Source organism: Xiphophorus hellerii, chromosome 19 (assembly GCF_003331165.1).
Source record: "Xiphophorus hellerii strain 12219 chromosome 19, Xiphophorus_hellerii-4.1, whole genome shotgun sequence".
Classification (NCBI taxonomy): Eukaryota; Metazoa; Chordata; class Actinopteri; order Cyprinodontiformes; family Poeciliidae; genus Xiphophorus; species Xiphophorus hellerii.
The window spans coordinates 302629-318850 of NC_045690.1; the positions used below are offsets into that span (position 1 = coordinate 302629).

The 16222-nt window shown below is 37.6% G+C and overlaps 1 protein-coding gene and 1 pseudogene across 1 annotated transcript; one reads left to right on the forward strand and one right to left on the reverse strand.

The window, feature by feature from the left end:
* LOC116709180 (delta-like protein A) overlaps window positions 1–3361 on the forward strand; it is a 4969-nt pseudogene extending 1608 nt beyond the window's left edge.
* Window positions 3362–9587: 6226 nt separating this feature from the next.
* Window positions 9588–13733, reverse strand: LOC116709617 (serine/threonine-protein phosphatase 2A 56 kDa regulatory subunit delta isoform-like). The gene is made up of 3 exons (XM_032548265.1): window positions 13042–13733; window positions 12884–12949; window positions 9588–9918 (listed from the first exon to the last, which is right to left on the reverse strand). Exons 1-3 carry the CDS (start codon window positions 13066–13068, stop codon window positions 9748–9750), a joined length of 264 nt encoding a protein of 87 aa, XP_032404156.1. The 5' UTR covers window positions 13069–13733; the 3' UTR covers window positions 9588–9747.
* Between the last annotated feature and the right edge of the window lie 2489 nt (window positions 13734–16222).

Genomic DNA, 16222 nt, shown 5'->3' on the forward strand with positions numbered 1-16222 from the left:
GAAAATATGTACATTATATTATATATATTTACATAAATCTAATCTAAAATCTAAAATAAGTAATATTAAAAATAATTTTATAATTAAACTTTCTTACAATAGAAAATAACACAAAGTAAACTACATAGTGACTTTTACTGAAAAGCAGATTTTGCTGCTTTTATTTAATTTCTTATACTTGGCTGAATGTAGCAAGTGTTTTGAAGGTGAGTGACTCAAATCTTTTTCTTAGAATACATTCGTTCAAAAATTTCAAAACAATTTGAAAACTAACTACAATTTCTCTTAATACAGAAAATGTGCAAAATTATTTCAAATTTGGGATTGTTTCTACAAAAAACCCCAATAAAATCAGGCAACTATAATTGCTTGATTTTATTTTAACCTTAAATTATTTTACTATTTCTTGTTTGTGACTTGTCGATTTTGGCCCAAATGACCAAAAGTTTGGAATACGGGGTTTGTTGCTCCAACGCCTGAATAAAACATCTCTTCTGATTGGCTGGCAGATGATGAGCAACATGGCTGAATTATGATTACATCTCATGTAACTATTTACTGCCATGAGTTTGAATGATTTATCACATAAACAACCTTATCAACGTGCGATTTAACGGAAACACCGCAATTGGGAAATTGTGTTTTTTTGACATTAGCTGAATATCGACAAACATTTGTAATGGAAATGCAGCGACTGCAGGTCCTTAAGGCCGTCGTCTCTTTGAAGAACAAACAGTAGCATGAGAACTTGTTTCTGTTTCAGGCGCCCGCTGTGTGGATCTAGTCAACTCTTACCTGTGCCAATGCCCAGAGGGTTTTGCTGGTATGAACTGCGACCAGACAGGTGATGTTTGCTCTGCCTATCCTTGTCAAAATGGCGGGACGTGCCAGGAGGGCCCCACCGGCTACACCTGCACCTGCCCACCCGGATACACCGGCCGCAACTGCAGCTCCCCCATCAGTCGCTGTGAGCACAACCCCTGCCACAACGGTGCCACCTGCCACGAGAGAAACAACCGCTACGTCTGCGCGTGTGTGCCCGGCTACGGAGGCAGGAACTGCCAGTTCCTGCTTCCGGAGCACGCCGCGATCCGAGGGTCCGAAGTCCCCTGGATGGCCATCGGCTCCGGCGTGGCTATGGTGCTCCTGCTGCTGGCCGGCTGCGCCGTGCTGGTTGGGTTTTTCCGATCGAAAGCTCAGCATAGCGTACAGGCGGAGACGGGGGGCGAAGGAGAGACAATAAATAACCTCACCAACAACTGTCACCGTCACCGCGTGACAGGGACCTTGCTATCAGCGTGATGCCGATGCCAGGCGTCAAAAACATCAATAAAAAGATGGACTTCGGCAGCGGCGACGCGGATGAAGATTCTTCGCCAGGAAGGAGCAGCTGCAAAAGCCGACATCCACCTTCAGACTACAACCTGGTGCGGGAGGCTACGAGCGAGCGGCCAAGGAGGCCATGCTGGAGGCGGCCTGCGAGGACAAGTATCAATCCTTGGACTCGCTGGAGTTTGAAGAGAAACACAGCAAACGTTTAAAATGGTAAATATTTAAAGCAGGAAGCCGGCAGGCCAAATGACCCCCAGCAGCCAAAATAGTAACGCTAACGTTGTGTTTTTGTTTCCTCTCAAAGCGATGCATCAGAAAAGAGAGCCCCAGAACTGTCTGCATGTGCGGACACCAAGTACAAATCTGTGTTTGTGATGTCAGAGGAGAAAGACGAATGTATAATTGCAACTGAGGTGAGTTTATCGATGTCTCACAGGAAAAATGCCAATCGAAAAAGTACATTTTCATCAATATTAAGAAATTATTGACTGAAACAAGCTCATATATATTGCTGAAAAGTTACATCCCGGCCAGGATACCTAGGTGGGCCCCATATGGGATAACTGAGAAGGTTTTGTTCCGGTGGTCCTACATGAATTTACCCAGATAGATTTTATATCTGAGAAAATTTAAAATCTAGATTTTCTTTTTGGGTCAATTGATGTAGGGCCAAAACCTTCTCATTTATCCCATATGGGGCCCACCTAAGTATCCTGGCTGGGAAGTAACCTTTCAGCAATATACAGCTCTGGGAAAAACTAAGAGACCACTTAAAAAGACCAGTTTCTCTGATTTTTACTTTTTATATGTATATGTTTGAGTAAAATGAAGTTTGTCCTTTTATTGTATGAACTACTGACAACATGTCTCTGAAGTTACAAGCAAATATTTATTATTTATTAACAAAAAATGAGAAATTGTCAAAATAATGAAAAAGATGCAGTGCTTTCAGGCCTGAAACAATGCAAAGAAAACAAGTTGATATTCATTTATAAACAACAACACTAATGTATTAACACAGGAAGAGTTCGGAAATCAATATTTGGTGGAATAACCAGGTTTTTAATGGGGTTCAGTGCAGTGGGCTCTTAGTTTTGTCCAGAGCTGTATTTCAGATTGTTTTAAGTCAGTAATTTGTTAATTGATTAAAAAAAGTACTATTCAATTGGCAGGTATTTCACTTACAATGTGAAAAATATCTTGCTAAATAATCTGTCAAGTAGTTTTTATCAATATTAACAAATTATTGACTTAAAACAAGCTCCTGTATCTTGCTAAAAAAGTTACTTATAAGATAGTTTTGTCTTATTTCAAGTGCGTTAAGATATTTGCTGTAGAAACTAAACCAAAATTACTTGTTAAGATTTTGTGTTTTTGCAGTGTTCACATTTCACTGATCTAAGTAACATCTAATTTCTGTTTCTTTTCCCACTTTCCCAGGTGTAAGACGCTACCAATGGGCTGCCGGTTGCTCATTTGCTCTATGGGAGAGTTTTTATGCTCCTTCAGATGCTGCTCTAACCCTAGGGGGCGACGTCCCGCCTTGAGACTGCTGCTGATACAGAGACGTTTAACTGATATTCAGAGTGAGCTGGTTCTCTACTGGTAACTAAGTGTAGGCAGCGGCGGCCTGTGGGATAAGAACTGGCACGGTACAAAATTTAAAAAAGTAAAAGTGATGTAAATGAGCTTTACAGTTGAACGTAAACTGTCAGTAAGCTTTCCATTCTGCCTTTCGTTGGAGATTATATGTAAGCATTGGCAATAAAGCAGGGGTGTCCAAACTTTTTGCTACGTCGGCCAAAATTGTAGACTCAAAAGTAGCAATAAAAACAAAAAACTCAACCTAAAATCAATCAAATAAAATAGCCTGATATTTATTATAGATCCAAAACCTGGAAGGGATTTTTACAACGGTGCATCAGGGCCTTTGTAGATAAAAATTAGGAGTAAATTTCTGCCAATAACTCAAAAAAAATGTTAGAAAATTTTCAACATTTGAAATTCAGAAATTTTTGTAGAAAATTTCTAATATTAATCTAGACATTTTTTTTCTACTAGGTAAATTCAGAAATTACTCTCAAAATGTCTGAGATTTTTGGCAGAAATTTACTACTTTTTTCCCCCTAATTTGGCCCTAATACAATGTAGCAGATTTTGCATATTTGTATTGAAAGAAAGTCATTGAATACATTTGAATACATTTATTTTCAGTAATAAGAACAGGATTTGGGTCACTTTGTTTCAAAACGTTTGCTATTTTTAGCCAAGTTTAAGAAATAATAAAAGCTGATCTTTTGTTAAAACTTTGTGTTACTTTACATTTTCCTGTGTAAGAAGATTAAGTGGTGACTATTTTCACCGTGGCTACAAATTAAAAGTCTCCATCTGCATCTACGGGTCAAATTTGTATCATTTTTGAGTTGCAGTTGGGGGGCCGCACAAAATCAGTCGAACGGCCACAAACGGCCCCCGGGGCCGCGCTTTGGACACCCCTGCTGTAGAGCATGCTACAAGTTTTATTTTATGCAACATTTGCAGCCGGGCCTTTTCTGCACCCCACAGGCTGCTACTGATCGCAGGAACTGCATCAAACGGTGGATGTTTGGCCATACTGGCCTGCTCTTCACAAGGCGCTTTATGGGCTGTGCTCCCATCGCTGCCATAGTGAAGACTGTATGTATACTTGATGTCTGTATTAACTGAAGTGCGTTTTCTCCCCCTAAGCCCTCCAAACCATTTATGATATAGTATTCATTCAAAAACAACAAAAAATTTTTTTTTTATAAATAAGAAAAAGAAGAAATTTCCTTTTGACACAGATTGTCCTTTTTGTAAAATAAACCCAAGAAAGTGTTATGATTTAAAATTATGATTTAATTTATGTTAATTTAAAAACTTTGCATTATTTTTTATTTTCTAATGTATATTTGTGATGTTTGTTATAATTATTTAAGTTTTTTTTTAAAGGATATTTGCAAAGGCACTTCATGTTTTTGGTTGTTTTTTTTGCTCCTTTTGTTTTAAGAAAATTTTTATTTAAAATGAATAATGTAACAGTTTACTGGTTGTGAATGAAGGAATTAGCCAAGACTATTTTTCCAATAAATATTGCTAAACATGACATCTGACTGCGTCCAACTCTGGTTGCGTCCATGTGTGAACATCTGCTGCCGCCCTGGCGGGCTTTTTTCTGGAAAGTGTCGCCGTGGAGACGAACGAGGGGGTCTATTCATGAAAAACAATGTCCTCACACCAGATTTACCACTCTTGGTGCGGCTTCCACCAACACCAGGTAAATCATGCCTTTGAGATTCAGATCAATGGAGAGTAGTTTTACACACTCCCTGTTTTTTCCAAACTATATCTTGAACTGGATGCTTAAATTTAGGCTTTAATTTATTCAGCTGGGAAGCTCAAAGGAGAGATCAGAAAGTCCCAAACAACTTAACAAAAAAGTTAAACATTTCCATTTTAATTTTACTCACTGCAAGTATTTTTGTTTAGTTTCTACTGTACTTGAAAAGAGTCAGAAACTAACTTTTCAGCTACATGAGCTCATTTTTATTCAATAATTCCTTAATATTGATGAAAAAATACTGGTTTCATTGGCAGATTATTTTATGATAAGATATTTTTCCCATGTTTTAAGTGAAATAATCTGGCAGTGGAACTAGTAGATTTTCATCAACATTAAGTAATTATCGTCTGAAAACAAACTCGTATATCTTGCTGAGAAGTTCCTCTTGAGTTAATTTTGTTTTATGTAAAGTGCATCAAGATATTTGCACAAGAAGCTGGACAAAAAATACTACCGTAGATTTTGTGGTTTTTAGCAGTGTTTTAGTTCCCTACAAAGTTCACTGCAAAACCACAAAATCTTACCAAGTATTTTTTGGTCTAGTTTTAGTGCAAATATTTTAGTTCAAATTAAAAAGACAAAAACTAACGCAAAAGTATTGTGAAGGAACAAAAAAAGAAAAGTCCACTAGAGGGCTCAGTATATATCTATTCACATGCTTTACACATTTTTAAAATTAAATTAAATATATTGTTACTTTAATTAGTTTTTATAATCTTTCATGAATTTTATTTTTTGGGCCCCCGATCCTCCAGCCCCTCGGTGCCCAGTGCTCAGTGAACGCAGCAGCGGCCCTGGAAGCGAGTGACTGTAAATCATCGGCCTGGCATCAGGGGCCTCTGGTTCGGCTTACAACGCCGCGCCGTTAGTGGAACAGACTTCAGCAGACAATGATGGAATTGACAATGAAGCACACAAAAGACCACCCTAGGGAGGGTCTGCATGTCCCTCGGCATGCTGGGAGAAAGAGAGCAGCAGGAACAGATGTTGTTGAGTAACAGATGCTTTCTGGCCGGAGTGCAGCCACAGACAGCACCGAGCTTCAGGACGGCACTTGGGACGGACCGTCATGGAAACACGCACCGTCAGATGAATCAGCGCTACCGCTGCTTATACACTGCAAAAACACAAAACCCTACCATGTAGATTTGGTTTAATTTCTGCTACAATTATCTTAGTACACTTGAAATAAGACAAAACTGCTGAAATGTTGTAAGTTGGTTTTGTGTTATTTAAAGTGTACTAAGATATTTGCCATGACAATTTACCCAGAAAGAAAATCTAGATTTTAAATTTGCTCAGATATAAAATCTATCTGGGTAAATTCATGTAGGGCCACCGGAACAAAACCTTCTCATGTATCCCATATGGGGCCCACCCAGGTGTCCTGGCTGGGATGTAACTTTTTAGCAGTATATAAGATCTTGTTTTAAGTCAATAATTTCTTAATATTGATGAAAAAACACTAGTTCCACTTTCAATTAATTAACATACCATGGGGGAAATGTCTTGTTATAAGAGAGTCTGCCAATAAATCTAGTATGTTTTCATCCATATTAAGGAATTGTTTACTTCAGATAATCTTCTATATTGTGGTGAAACGTTACTTGTAAGTTAGTTTTGTCTTATTTCAGGCAAACTAATATATTTGGACTAGAAACTAGACCAAATAAACTTGGCAAGATTTTGTGTTTTTGCAGGAAGAAAAATGAATATTTAATGTTCTAGTAATACAATCCTGCTATTAAGAAGAGAAAACGTCTCTCTTGGTATCTGATATGTATTTATTGAAGAGACTTGGGTTCATTCTGTGATCAATGAACGAAAGCATAAAAAAGCTGTTATATGCTGTAAAAACACAATCTTACAACAAGTATTTGTTCTAGTTTTTGGTGCAAATATGTTAGTACGCTTGAAATAAGGAAAAACTATAACTTTTTCAAATATATGAGCTTTTTTAGGTCAATAATTCATTATTGTTGATGAAAAAGTTCTAGTTCCACTGGCAGATTATTTCACTTAACAAGACATTTTTCCTGTGTTGTAAGTTAAATAATCTTCCAGTAGAACTAGAACTTTATCATTAACTTTAAGGAATTATTTACTTAAAACAAGCTCCTGTATTTTAGTTATTACACATGAAATAAGACAAAACTAAGATATTTGCACTGGAAACTAGACCAAAAATACTTTGAAAGATTTTGTGTTTTTGCAGTGAAATTGGGTTCATTCTGAGAACAATTAAAGAAAAAGCCAAATAACAGTTTCACTGCAAAAACACAAAAGTCTTACTAAGTATTTGTGGTCTAGTTAAACATCTTAGTACACTTGAAATAAGACAAAACTAAATTAAAAGTAACTTTTCAGACATAGGAGCTTGTTTTAAGTCAATAATCTCTTAATATTAATTAAAATGTACCAGTTTCACTGGCAGATTATTTCACTAATAACTTGTTGAGTCGCAATCCATGATTTCTGCGCCGTTACCTAGCAACCCTAGCCACCCCGACCTGTTTCCTAGCAACCCAAGCAGAGTTCCAGCACGTTTGTTCAGCTGTATTTTTTTCACTGTGTTGGAAGAGACATTTGTTCTGTTGTTGACTTACTATTCAGAAACCACACAGCAAAAATACAAAATATTACCAAGTATTTTTATCTAGTTTCTAGCATAAATATTTTTAATATACTTGAAATAAGATAAAACTAACTACAAGTTTACTTTCTCAAACAAAGATATATCGAAGTCTGTTTAAATAAATATCCGTAATATTGAATGAAAAATGTATTTGTTCCACTGGCAGATTATTTTTTTTATATCAAGACATTTTCCCATGTTATAAAGTTGAAATAATTCTGCCAGTACAAAAACCTTAGCACGTTTCTGGATTAAAACAAGATAAAAAACAACACATAGTCTGCCCCTCTTTAAGTATTTGTGGATTTTACCTATTTGCAGGGATTGTAGAGATTAACATACAATTTTATATTTATTTTTATTTTACTTCTGCTGTAAAGTACCTTTTGGACACCTATTGGATGTTGTAAATCACTAAATAAATGTTGATCGATTGAAAATGTTTTGGAGAACCTGGAGACTGCAGACCGGTCTTAACTCACGGCTGTCATAGATAAAACCTCCCGATTTTAAAAGATGAAAAGAGAACAAACATGTTTAATACCTTTTGGTTACAAGACGCAATAATGTTAGCCAATGAGCCAAAGTGGAAGGGCTGTATTGAGTATCACAATGCTTCCTGAGGCCCTACAAGCCGTTTGTCTTGAACACCTGTATGGGGGGACGCAGCTCATCCAGGTATCTGAATAGAGCGCTGCTGTGTATCGGTTACAGGCAAATACTTAGGCCAGATCCCGTTTGTAATGCTGAGTGTAAACAAAGAAGTCATAAAAGATTGATGCAAATCTTCAAACCTCAGCCTCGCAGTCTCTTCTTCGTTTCTCCATTAGTGGAACATGTAACGATTAAGTCAATCGGACAAAAACTCACATTGCAATCATTATAATATGAGTTTGTGCACATGTTGTTCTAAATGATGATTGTACAGCCCAGATTTCTCACCATCCTTGAGTTTCCGGTTGATTGAGTGAGTCGGTCTTTTGTAGAGGGAGTAATAAACATTACTTTCAGGTAAGGCGGAGATGCAGCTGATTGCACATCAACTGCATTAGAGAGCAGGCGGATGGGCGGCCCGCATAGCTATCAATAATGTAACAAGCAAGGATCTCCACATTTGAAATGTGGGAATGAAGATCCACCAAGGTTATGAATTCTTAAAGGGGACCTATTATTATATAATAAAATTATGTTTTTCTACTTCCATTTGGGTCTTAGCTGCTTCTAAAACATCCCAAAAAATTAAAAGTGATCTATTATGCTTGCCTTAACAGGTTAGGATAGGCCCATGGGCGAAACAAAACATGTTCATTAATTTCTTTTGCACAAAATTATTCTTAAGACAATTAGATTTCAGTCTTGAGCTCATTTCAGAATGAAATGTTTTAGAGCATCTTGTCACTTTAAATCCTAATAACCTGCTGCTGCTCACAACTCCCAACTCAACTTTTACACTCACATGAAAATGGCTGCAAACAGATGCAACCATAGACCTTTGAAAAGCAGACGTAGAGCCTCCTACACAACCAAACAGGATGCAGCTAGTCAACAACAAAGCATTTGTCTTTTCCAGCAGCCATTGTACAACCCATACAGTGGAAAATCCAGCTGACCAAACATGCAGGAACTCCGCCATTTTAAAAAACTCTAGAATGTAATGTCACAAATCAGCAGGCACTGCCCCATTACCTAGCAACCCCAGCGAAGCTCAGCCTGTTACCTAGCAACCCAAGCTGAGTTGAATGTGCTGTACAATGGTTCCTGGAAAAGACAAGTGTTTTGTTGTTGACTTACCATCCAGAAACCACTTGTTCCATTCTTGTTGGCTGTGCAGGAGGCTCCATTTCTGCTTTTCAAAGATGTACGGTTGTGTAGCCATTTTCACGTGCGAGTGTAAATGTTGAGTTGGGGGGCGTGGCCAGCAGCAGGTTCTTTGAATTTAAAGTGACAAGATGCCCTAAAAGATTTCATTCTGACTATGATTTCATTATCTAAGAATGATTTGGTGCAAAAAATGTGATGAACAAGTTTTGTGTAGACTATAGATCAGGGGTGGGCAATTCCAGGCCTCCAGGGCCGGTCTCCTGCAACTTTTAGGTGTGTCTCCACTTCAACACACCTGAGTCAAATAATGAGGTCATTAGCAGGACTCTGGAGAAGTTGACTGCACTTGGGTAGTGATTCAGCTATAAGTGTGTTGGATCAGGGAGACGTCTAAGAGTTGCAGGACTCCGGCCCTCCAGGACCAGGATTGCCCTCTCCTGCCATAGATCTATCCTAACCTGTTCAAGAAAGCATAAGATCTTCAATATGACTCTGAATTTTATTTACATAAATGCAATCTTCAAATTGTATTCCTCGACTGTTATTTTTACAAACTGGTTAAAATTAGACATAAAACACCTTGAAACATTTTAAAACTTCAGCTTAGACTCAATATACCTGCGAGAGCTGGAAGTTTCTGCAGCTCTCTGTTAGCGCTGAGGGGGAATGAGGAGGTGCTGAACCTCTTCTCTCTCTTCACCGCTGAGTGGGACCCGGCCTGCTTCACCCTCAACAGCTGAGCTGCAGGGGGCGCCTTCTTACCTGAACCCTGTGGAAACACAAACAGCAGCAGGGTGAGGTCAGGTTGGACGGTTCCTGCTCCGCAGGAAGTGGGACAGCAGCCACTCTAATCAAGTGAAGACAGAAAAGCGGCTGAAGGCTCCGCCGTAAAGAGGTCAGGTTCCTTTCCTTTCCGAATCAGATCGAGTGGCTCTCGGTCAGGAAACACGATCGCAGCGGGCCGGTGTTCTGCTGATGGGACGCGGCAGACAAAATAAATGATCTCAGATTGAGCTGATAAAGCTGTCACTGGAACAACCGGAGCGAATTTAATCTGAATTTACAACCCGAAAAGAATCACACCGTCATGCCACTCACTGCAAAAACACAAAATCCTACCAAATACATTTGGTCTAGTTATGGTGCAAATATCTTAGTACACTTGAAATTAGACAAAACTAACTTAAAAGTAACATTTCAGGAAGATACGGGAGCTTGTTTTAAGTCAATAATTCCTTCATATAGAGGAAAACTTACTAGTTCCACTGGCAGATTATTTCATTTATAAAATGGGAAAATGTTTTGCTATCAGTCAAATAATCTGCCAGTGGAACTAGCAATTTTTCATCACTTATTCCACAGATAGTAATAGATTTTACTGTACTGCAAAAACACAAAAAAAGCATTTTTGTCTAGAGCAAATATCTTATTACACTTGAAACACAAGTAGTTAAAACTTACAAGTAACCTTTCAGCAACATAAAAGTTAATACTTCCTTATTACTGATGAAAACATACTAGCTGTTAGTGAAATAGTCTGCCAGTTTCCCATATTATAATCCAAAATATCTTGTTCCACTGGCAGATTATTCATTTATAACTAGTACTTTTTCTTCAATATTAAAACAAGCTCCTAAACATTTGTGAAAAGCTACTTATTAGTTAGTTTTGTCTGATTTCAAGAAACTAAATCACAAATACTTGATAAGAATTTGTATGGTTTCTGAATAGTAAGTCAACAACAAAACAAATGTCTTTTCCAGTGAAAAACCAGCCGACCAAACGTGCTGGAGCTCCACCTGGGTTGCTAGGTAACAGGCTGTGCTGGCTGGGGTTGCTAGGTAACGGCGCAGTGCCCATAGAATGTGACTCAACATTTTACAAGTAAAATAATCTGCCAGAGGAACTAAAACTTTTTCCATCAATATTAAGAAATTGTTGACGTAAAACTACGGAGCCATAGGGGACATGGGGACATTTTTTCTTTTCCCTCGACATACTGAATACTGTAAACCTTTCTTACGGTGGCCGCCGTAATTTCTGCTTTAATACAAGGTTAGGTGAGGTTTTTCCAAGAATGTTAATGTCTCGTTGTGAAATATCTGAAGTTTTATATCTTTCTTTAGATATAAAGGCACCACAAACCTATGATATAAACAGAAACTTTCCGTAAGTAGGAAAGAAAAAAAAAATCCTAATTTGGACTAATTCTGAGTTATTATCGTAATAAGTCATCTGACAATTTTGATTGTGTCTCTGTTGTGTTCGTAGTCTGAAAATCAAATCCTGGAAACTTCAATATCTTCAAAAGTCTCTAGTCCTCCTTGTTGCTACCACAACTTTTCCTTCCACTCAACTTTCCATTAAGATGCATGGATACATTCCTCTGCAAACAGCCTCCATGTGAAGAGTCAGTGACTGTCTGCTGGACAACTAAAAAGGTCAGAGTCTTCCTCATGTTTGTGCGATAAAGTAACTTATGTTTTTGGGGAACTTTAGTTTTGAGTTTCATTTTCAAAATTAAGTCAAGTCAAGTTTATTTGTTCAGGAATTTTCAAAGTTCAAAGTAAATTTTACATTTTGTCAAATGACATAATCAGAATCATCAGGCAAATACACAAATATGTTAATCAATGCTCCAATTACTACTAATCAAATGCAACTCTAAACAACTTTGATAAAAAAAAGACACTTAAAATACTTTTGTGAGACTTGAATTGCTTAAATAAATGCACCAAGTTTCTGACATGCACCTGTATCTGACCTGAGAGAATCTTTTAGGCCTAATTTTAAAAACTGTTAATAATTTTAGAACAAGATGGCTGAATATCTGTGGTGAAGAACAGATACAGAAAGAACACAGGCCTGAGGCTTTTGTCCAATTGCTACATTCAATCAACAGAAATAACTTGGGACTAAGATAACTGCCACAATGCCCGGTATTATTCCCACAGAATAAAAGCACTTTTAAGGAAAATAAAGTCACAAGATCATGCCACATGTCATATGAGCAACTTTTCCTGCTTTACACTGAATCAAAAAGCCAAAAAAGTCTTAAAACAACAAACGCTCTGATCTGTAACAACGTCTGGTAAATAAACAGAGCCGAGGTTCGATTACGCTGCAGCGCATGCACATTTAAAATACCCAGAATGCACCACAAACCTGGAACAAATGTCCAGAAAACTGCAAAACTGCTGAAAAACAGACTTCCTTTATATCAAGACTGGAAATCCTAATTTTGATCAATATTAAGTGGAACATTGATCAAAACATTTGATTGATGATTTTGATAATATTTGACGAACTGTTATGTTTTTTGCCTGTTTTATAATTGGTGATGTCTTTATGGTGACTTAAAACAAAAGATTAGTTTATTCAGGTTCCCCGTTTCGTTTCTACATGGTCACATCACTTCATTACTTCACTAAAACAATTTTCAGAAATTAAACAAACAATATGGAAGACAACATGGCAGAATATATGTAAATATAGGTTAAACACATAATTAAGTCTAATATAATAGATTCAGTTTACTAAAATACTATTTTATCTGTAATTTAAAATTTTAACTATCATTAAATAAAATAAATTCCAGAGTTGCATTCATACAAAAACAAACAAAAATCCCCTGAAAACTCATACAAATATACTTAAAATATCTTTGAAGGTACAGGAAGAAGCCCCAGTGCTCAGCCGTTGTTTAAAAATAAAATAAACTTTAAAAGTTTTACCTCTTCTTCCCCTGAAGGTCCATTTTTGCTTCCAGCTTTTTTCGGTCTTCCCGATTTGGAGGATTCCTTCACAAAAAAAAATAAATTAAAATAAAATAAAAGCTGAATTAGTTACAAAAAAATTTAAATATACAAGCTAAACTAATCCACACTGCTACCTTTTCTTTTTTGCTCTTGTGAGGCATCTTGAGATGAAAACCCCCAGAGTCGGTGGAAGTGTTGTCTCACTCGGATGTTTCCACTGTGATCAGGCTTTTCCCGCTGTCCATCCATGCGCCATGTGACGCGGTCCGAGCCTCAGAAAGGTGCCATCCCGCTGGGCTGGCTGTCCGACACAAGTCACGCTTTGTTGGAGGGAAATCCTGACGACCAACTTACTGCTGCGGCACTTCGAGGCGCCTCGCAGCCTGAGTCATAGGCAGCTGCCCAGATGCAGGGCGCAAACTGCGCCACCAGAGGGCAGTGTTGTCAGGCGAAAAGACATTCTCCAGGCCAAAGAGCGTTAACTTATGGCTTTGTAAAACAACAGACAAAATATATAAAGAAACATCAACTTTTAGACTGTGCTTTACTCACTTTTCAGGAATTATGATATTAATTTAGCATTAGATTTTAGATGGCCATGAGTTTTATAGACACACTGCATGTAGAAGGTTATTGTTTACATCCGCACAACCAGGACAAAAAGACTTCTTTCACTACTTGCCATCCAAAGCCGCGCTGCCTCCTAAGAACAATTGACATGATGCCACTTGTCAGTCAGTTTAGGCGGTTTGTCAGCAACTGACCAATCGGTGGTCGCTATTTGTCCGGAAGTTCATGGTCCTGAACTTCCGTCAACATGGCGCTGGGGTCATAGAGATATTGAGGAAAATAATAGGAAATTCTGATCAAATGTTTTCAGTGGAGAACATGCGATCCTGACAGCCAGAGCGTTTAGAGGGTGGAATGCAATTTACATTTTCAAAAAACAAACGGGTTCTGGAGTAAGGCAAGAAATGGATCACGGCCAAGTTCGTCTGCATGAGAGTAACTGGTAATAAACATCCAATTTTTTGTCATGAAGATACTTATTGATTGTCAAATCAAAGATCAATAAGTGAAGGTATTGATTATGCATAAATTCCAATGCTAGCTCTATGAACACATGAACACATGTGCTGCAGTAACAGCAGTATTTACATTTAAGCACTTTTTATGCTAATGTTTATTTTTAAGCATTTTCCTGAAGGCAGATTTTTACAAGCCAGTTTTATTTGAGTCATTACTCGCCCGTTTTGTTCGTGCAAAATGCACACGTACAATACAACTTTCAAAGACTTTAACTTTGATGTTGTTTCCCGCAAATAAACTTACAGACCTGCTGTAGGACTCCTTGGAGAAGTTTCTCTTCTCCTTCTTGAGTTTTACTGGAGTTTGCAAAAAAACCCGTTAAGTAGCATTACCGCCACCTGCTGGTTTGGAGTGTGGTTATGCCTGTCATCTTCGCCCTGGTGTTGGCTGAAAAGGCAAAAATTACTCAAAAAATGAATCAGGTAATGCACTGAGTCCCACTACCTCTGGCATTAGTTATTCTAACTTATATTATATATAATTAATTGCTATGATTTTATTTTTTATTTTGCATTTTTGTTCATCTAAACTTGCTGAGGTGCTCACAGCGCCCCATGGCGGCCCCCCATGAGTCTGCGGCCCCCACTTTGAAAACCACTGCTCCAGCTAATTAATATTCATGAAATGCCCCCCATCATGGTTGATAATATTAAGCACACAACAGTCACTGTACTACTAAATTGTACATTTACTAGAGTAACTTTTTCAGGAGTATTTTTTACCACCCTACTTGTACTTGTAACTATGGTCAGTATTGTTACTCTAACTTGAGTAAATTACTCTACCCAGTGTGAGTAACTTCACTGAATGAAGAACAATCTTGCTTTAACCACAAAATTACCAGATATCTCCACTTCTGTTTTACGTGGAAAAAAAATTATTTAAAAAAAGTTACATGCCTAGTTTTGCTATCCATATGAATTACTTTCAAAAATTTAAAAAAAATTCACATAACTTTACATTTTGATCCGTTTGATGATTTAGTTTTTAAATGTTACTTGAGTAGAATACATCTTTCACTCTTAATTTCTTGCTACTTTTTATTTTAACTTGAGTAAAAGTAAATTAGTGCTGCTCTTACTTGAGTATAATTTTGTGTACTCACCTTTGATTGTTTTCAGTCCTATTTTCTCTATTGCACGTAATAAATAAAGTGGTTAAATAATGTTCTCGATTTTAACTAAGGTGCTGTATTTCAGCATTGGCACCACATGGTGGCAGTGTGGTATCGTTTTGTACTTTAGTATTTGAATGAATGACTTCAGGGCTAGGATAAAGTTTTATTATTTTCTTGTAATAAAACAAAAAATAGCTAATTAAAATGGATTAAACAGTAGTATAATCGGATTTATTCATTTTGGAGAATAAAAATGTTCCTCTTGCTCATGTTCTGTCCGCGTTGAGTCACGTGATTTTCACACGGTTCGTTATGACTGATTACGGTGCGAACCGAGATGAGCTGTGGCTGCATGACTGGGCTTTAAAACAGACTGGGCTTGTTTTTTGATGTGTTGATGTTGTATTTATCAGTGTTTTCTGACGCATTGTGTCACCATCGCTTCACAATCAGATCTTCATCATGGGCTCCGTGTTATTACTGTATGATATGGCTCCATTCATTTCCTGTCTGCAGCAGCCCAGACTGCAAAATCCAGGGAGGAAAATACCTCCCTGGATTTAATTTATGGTTTTCTTCAGGCTGTTTTTGTATTTGTGTCTGCATTTTGTCCTAATCAGATAATGATTTTTCCAGCTAAGAAGTTTAGATACCCTCATTTCCAGCTTTAATGTTGTAATATTTTGGGTATTTTTGTGATTATTTCCCCCCAAAATAACAACAAAACATACACTGAACTCTGGTCCGCCTACATACTTCATTCTCGGTTTGGTTTGAATTCATATATGAACTCCAAGCGGACCGGAGACTGCTCCAATAGCAGGAAGCATGGCATTCTGGGTAAATGCATCCAAAACAAACGCGTTAGCCTAGCGCTAGCAGGGAGAAATGCCTCTTAGTCTTTTACCAAAAACAAACAAAAAAGTCATACAACCCCTAAAATCTGATGCTACTCCGTTTTTGTTTACATTTCGTAAAGAAGGAAGTTGCACTCAGTGTCTTTTTCAGTGGTTTTGGTGCAGCGCCCCCACTGGCAAGGAGGGAAACAGCTTTTTCAATTAGTTTGGATCGTTTGACAGTCAGTGAGAAACCAAAAGCTGAAAGTTTGT

Excerpts from the sequence above, each read along its gene's own strand:
- LOC116709617 (XM_032548265.1), bottom strand. The coding sequence starts at position 13,068 with ATGCCTCACAAGAGCAAAAAAGAAAAG. Across the intron at positions 12,950-13,041 it reads ACAAGAGCAAAAAAGAAAAG|GAATCCTCCAAATCGGGAAG; the intron begins GTAGCAGTGTGG and ends TTTTTTGTGAAG. Across the intron at positions 9,919-12,883 it reads GACCTTCAGGGGAAGAAGAG|GGTTCAGGTAAGAAGGCGCC; the intron begins GTAAAACTTTTA and ends GTGTTTCCACAG.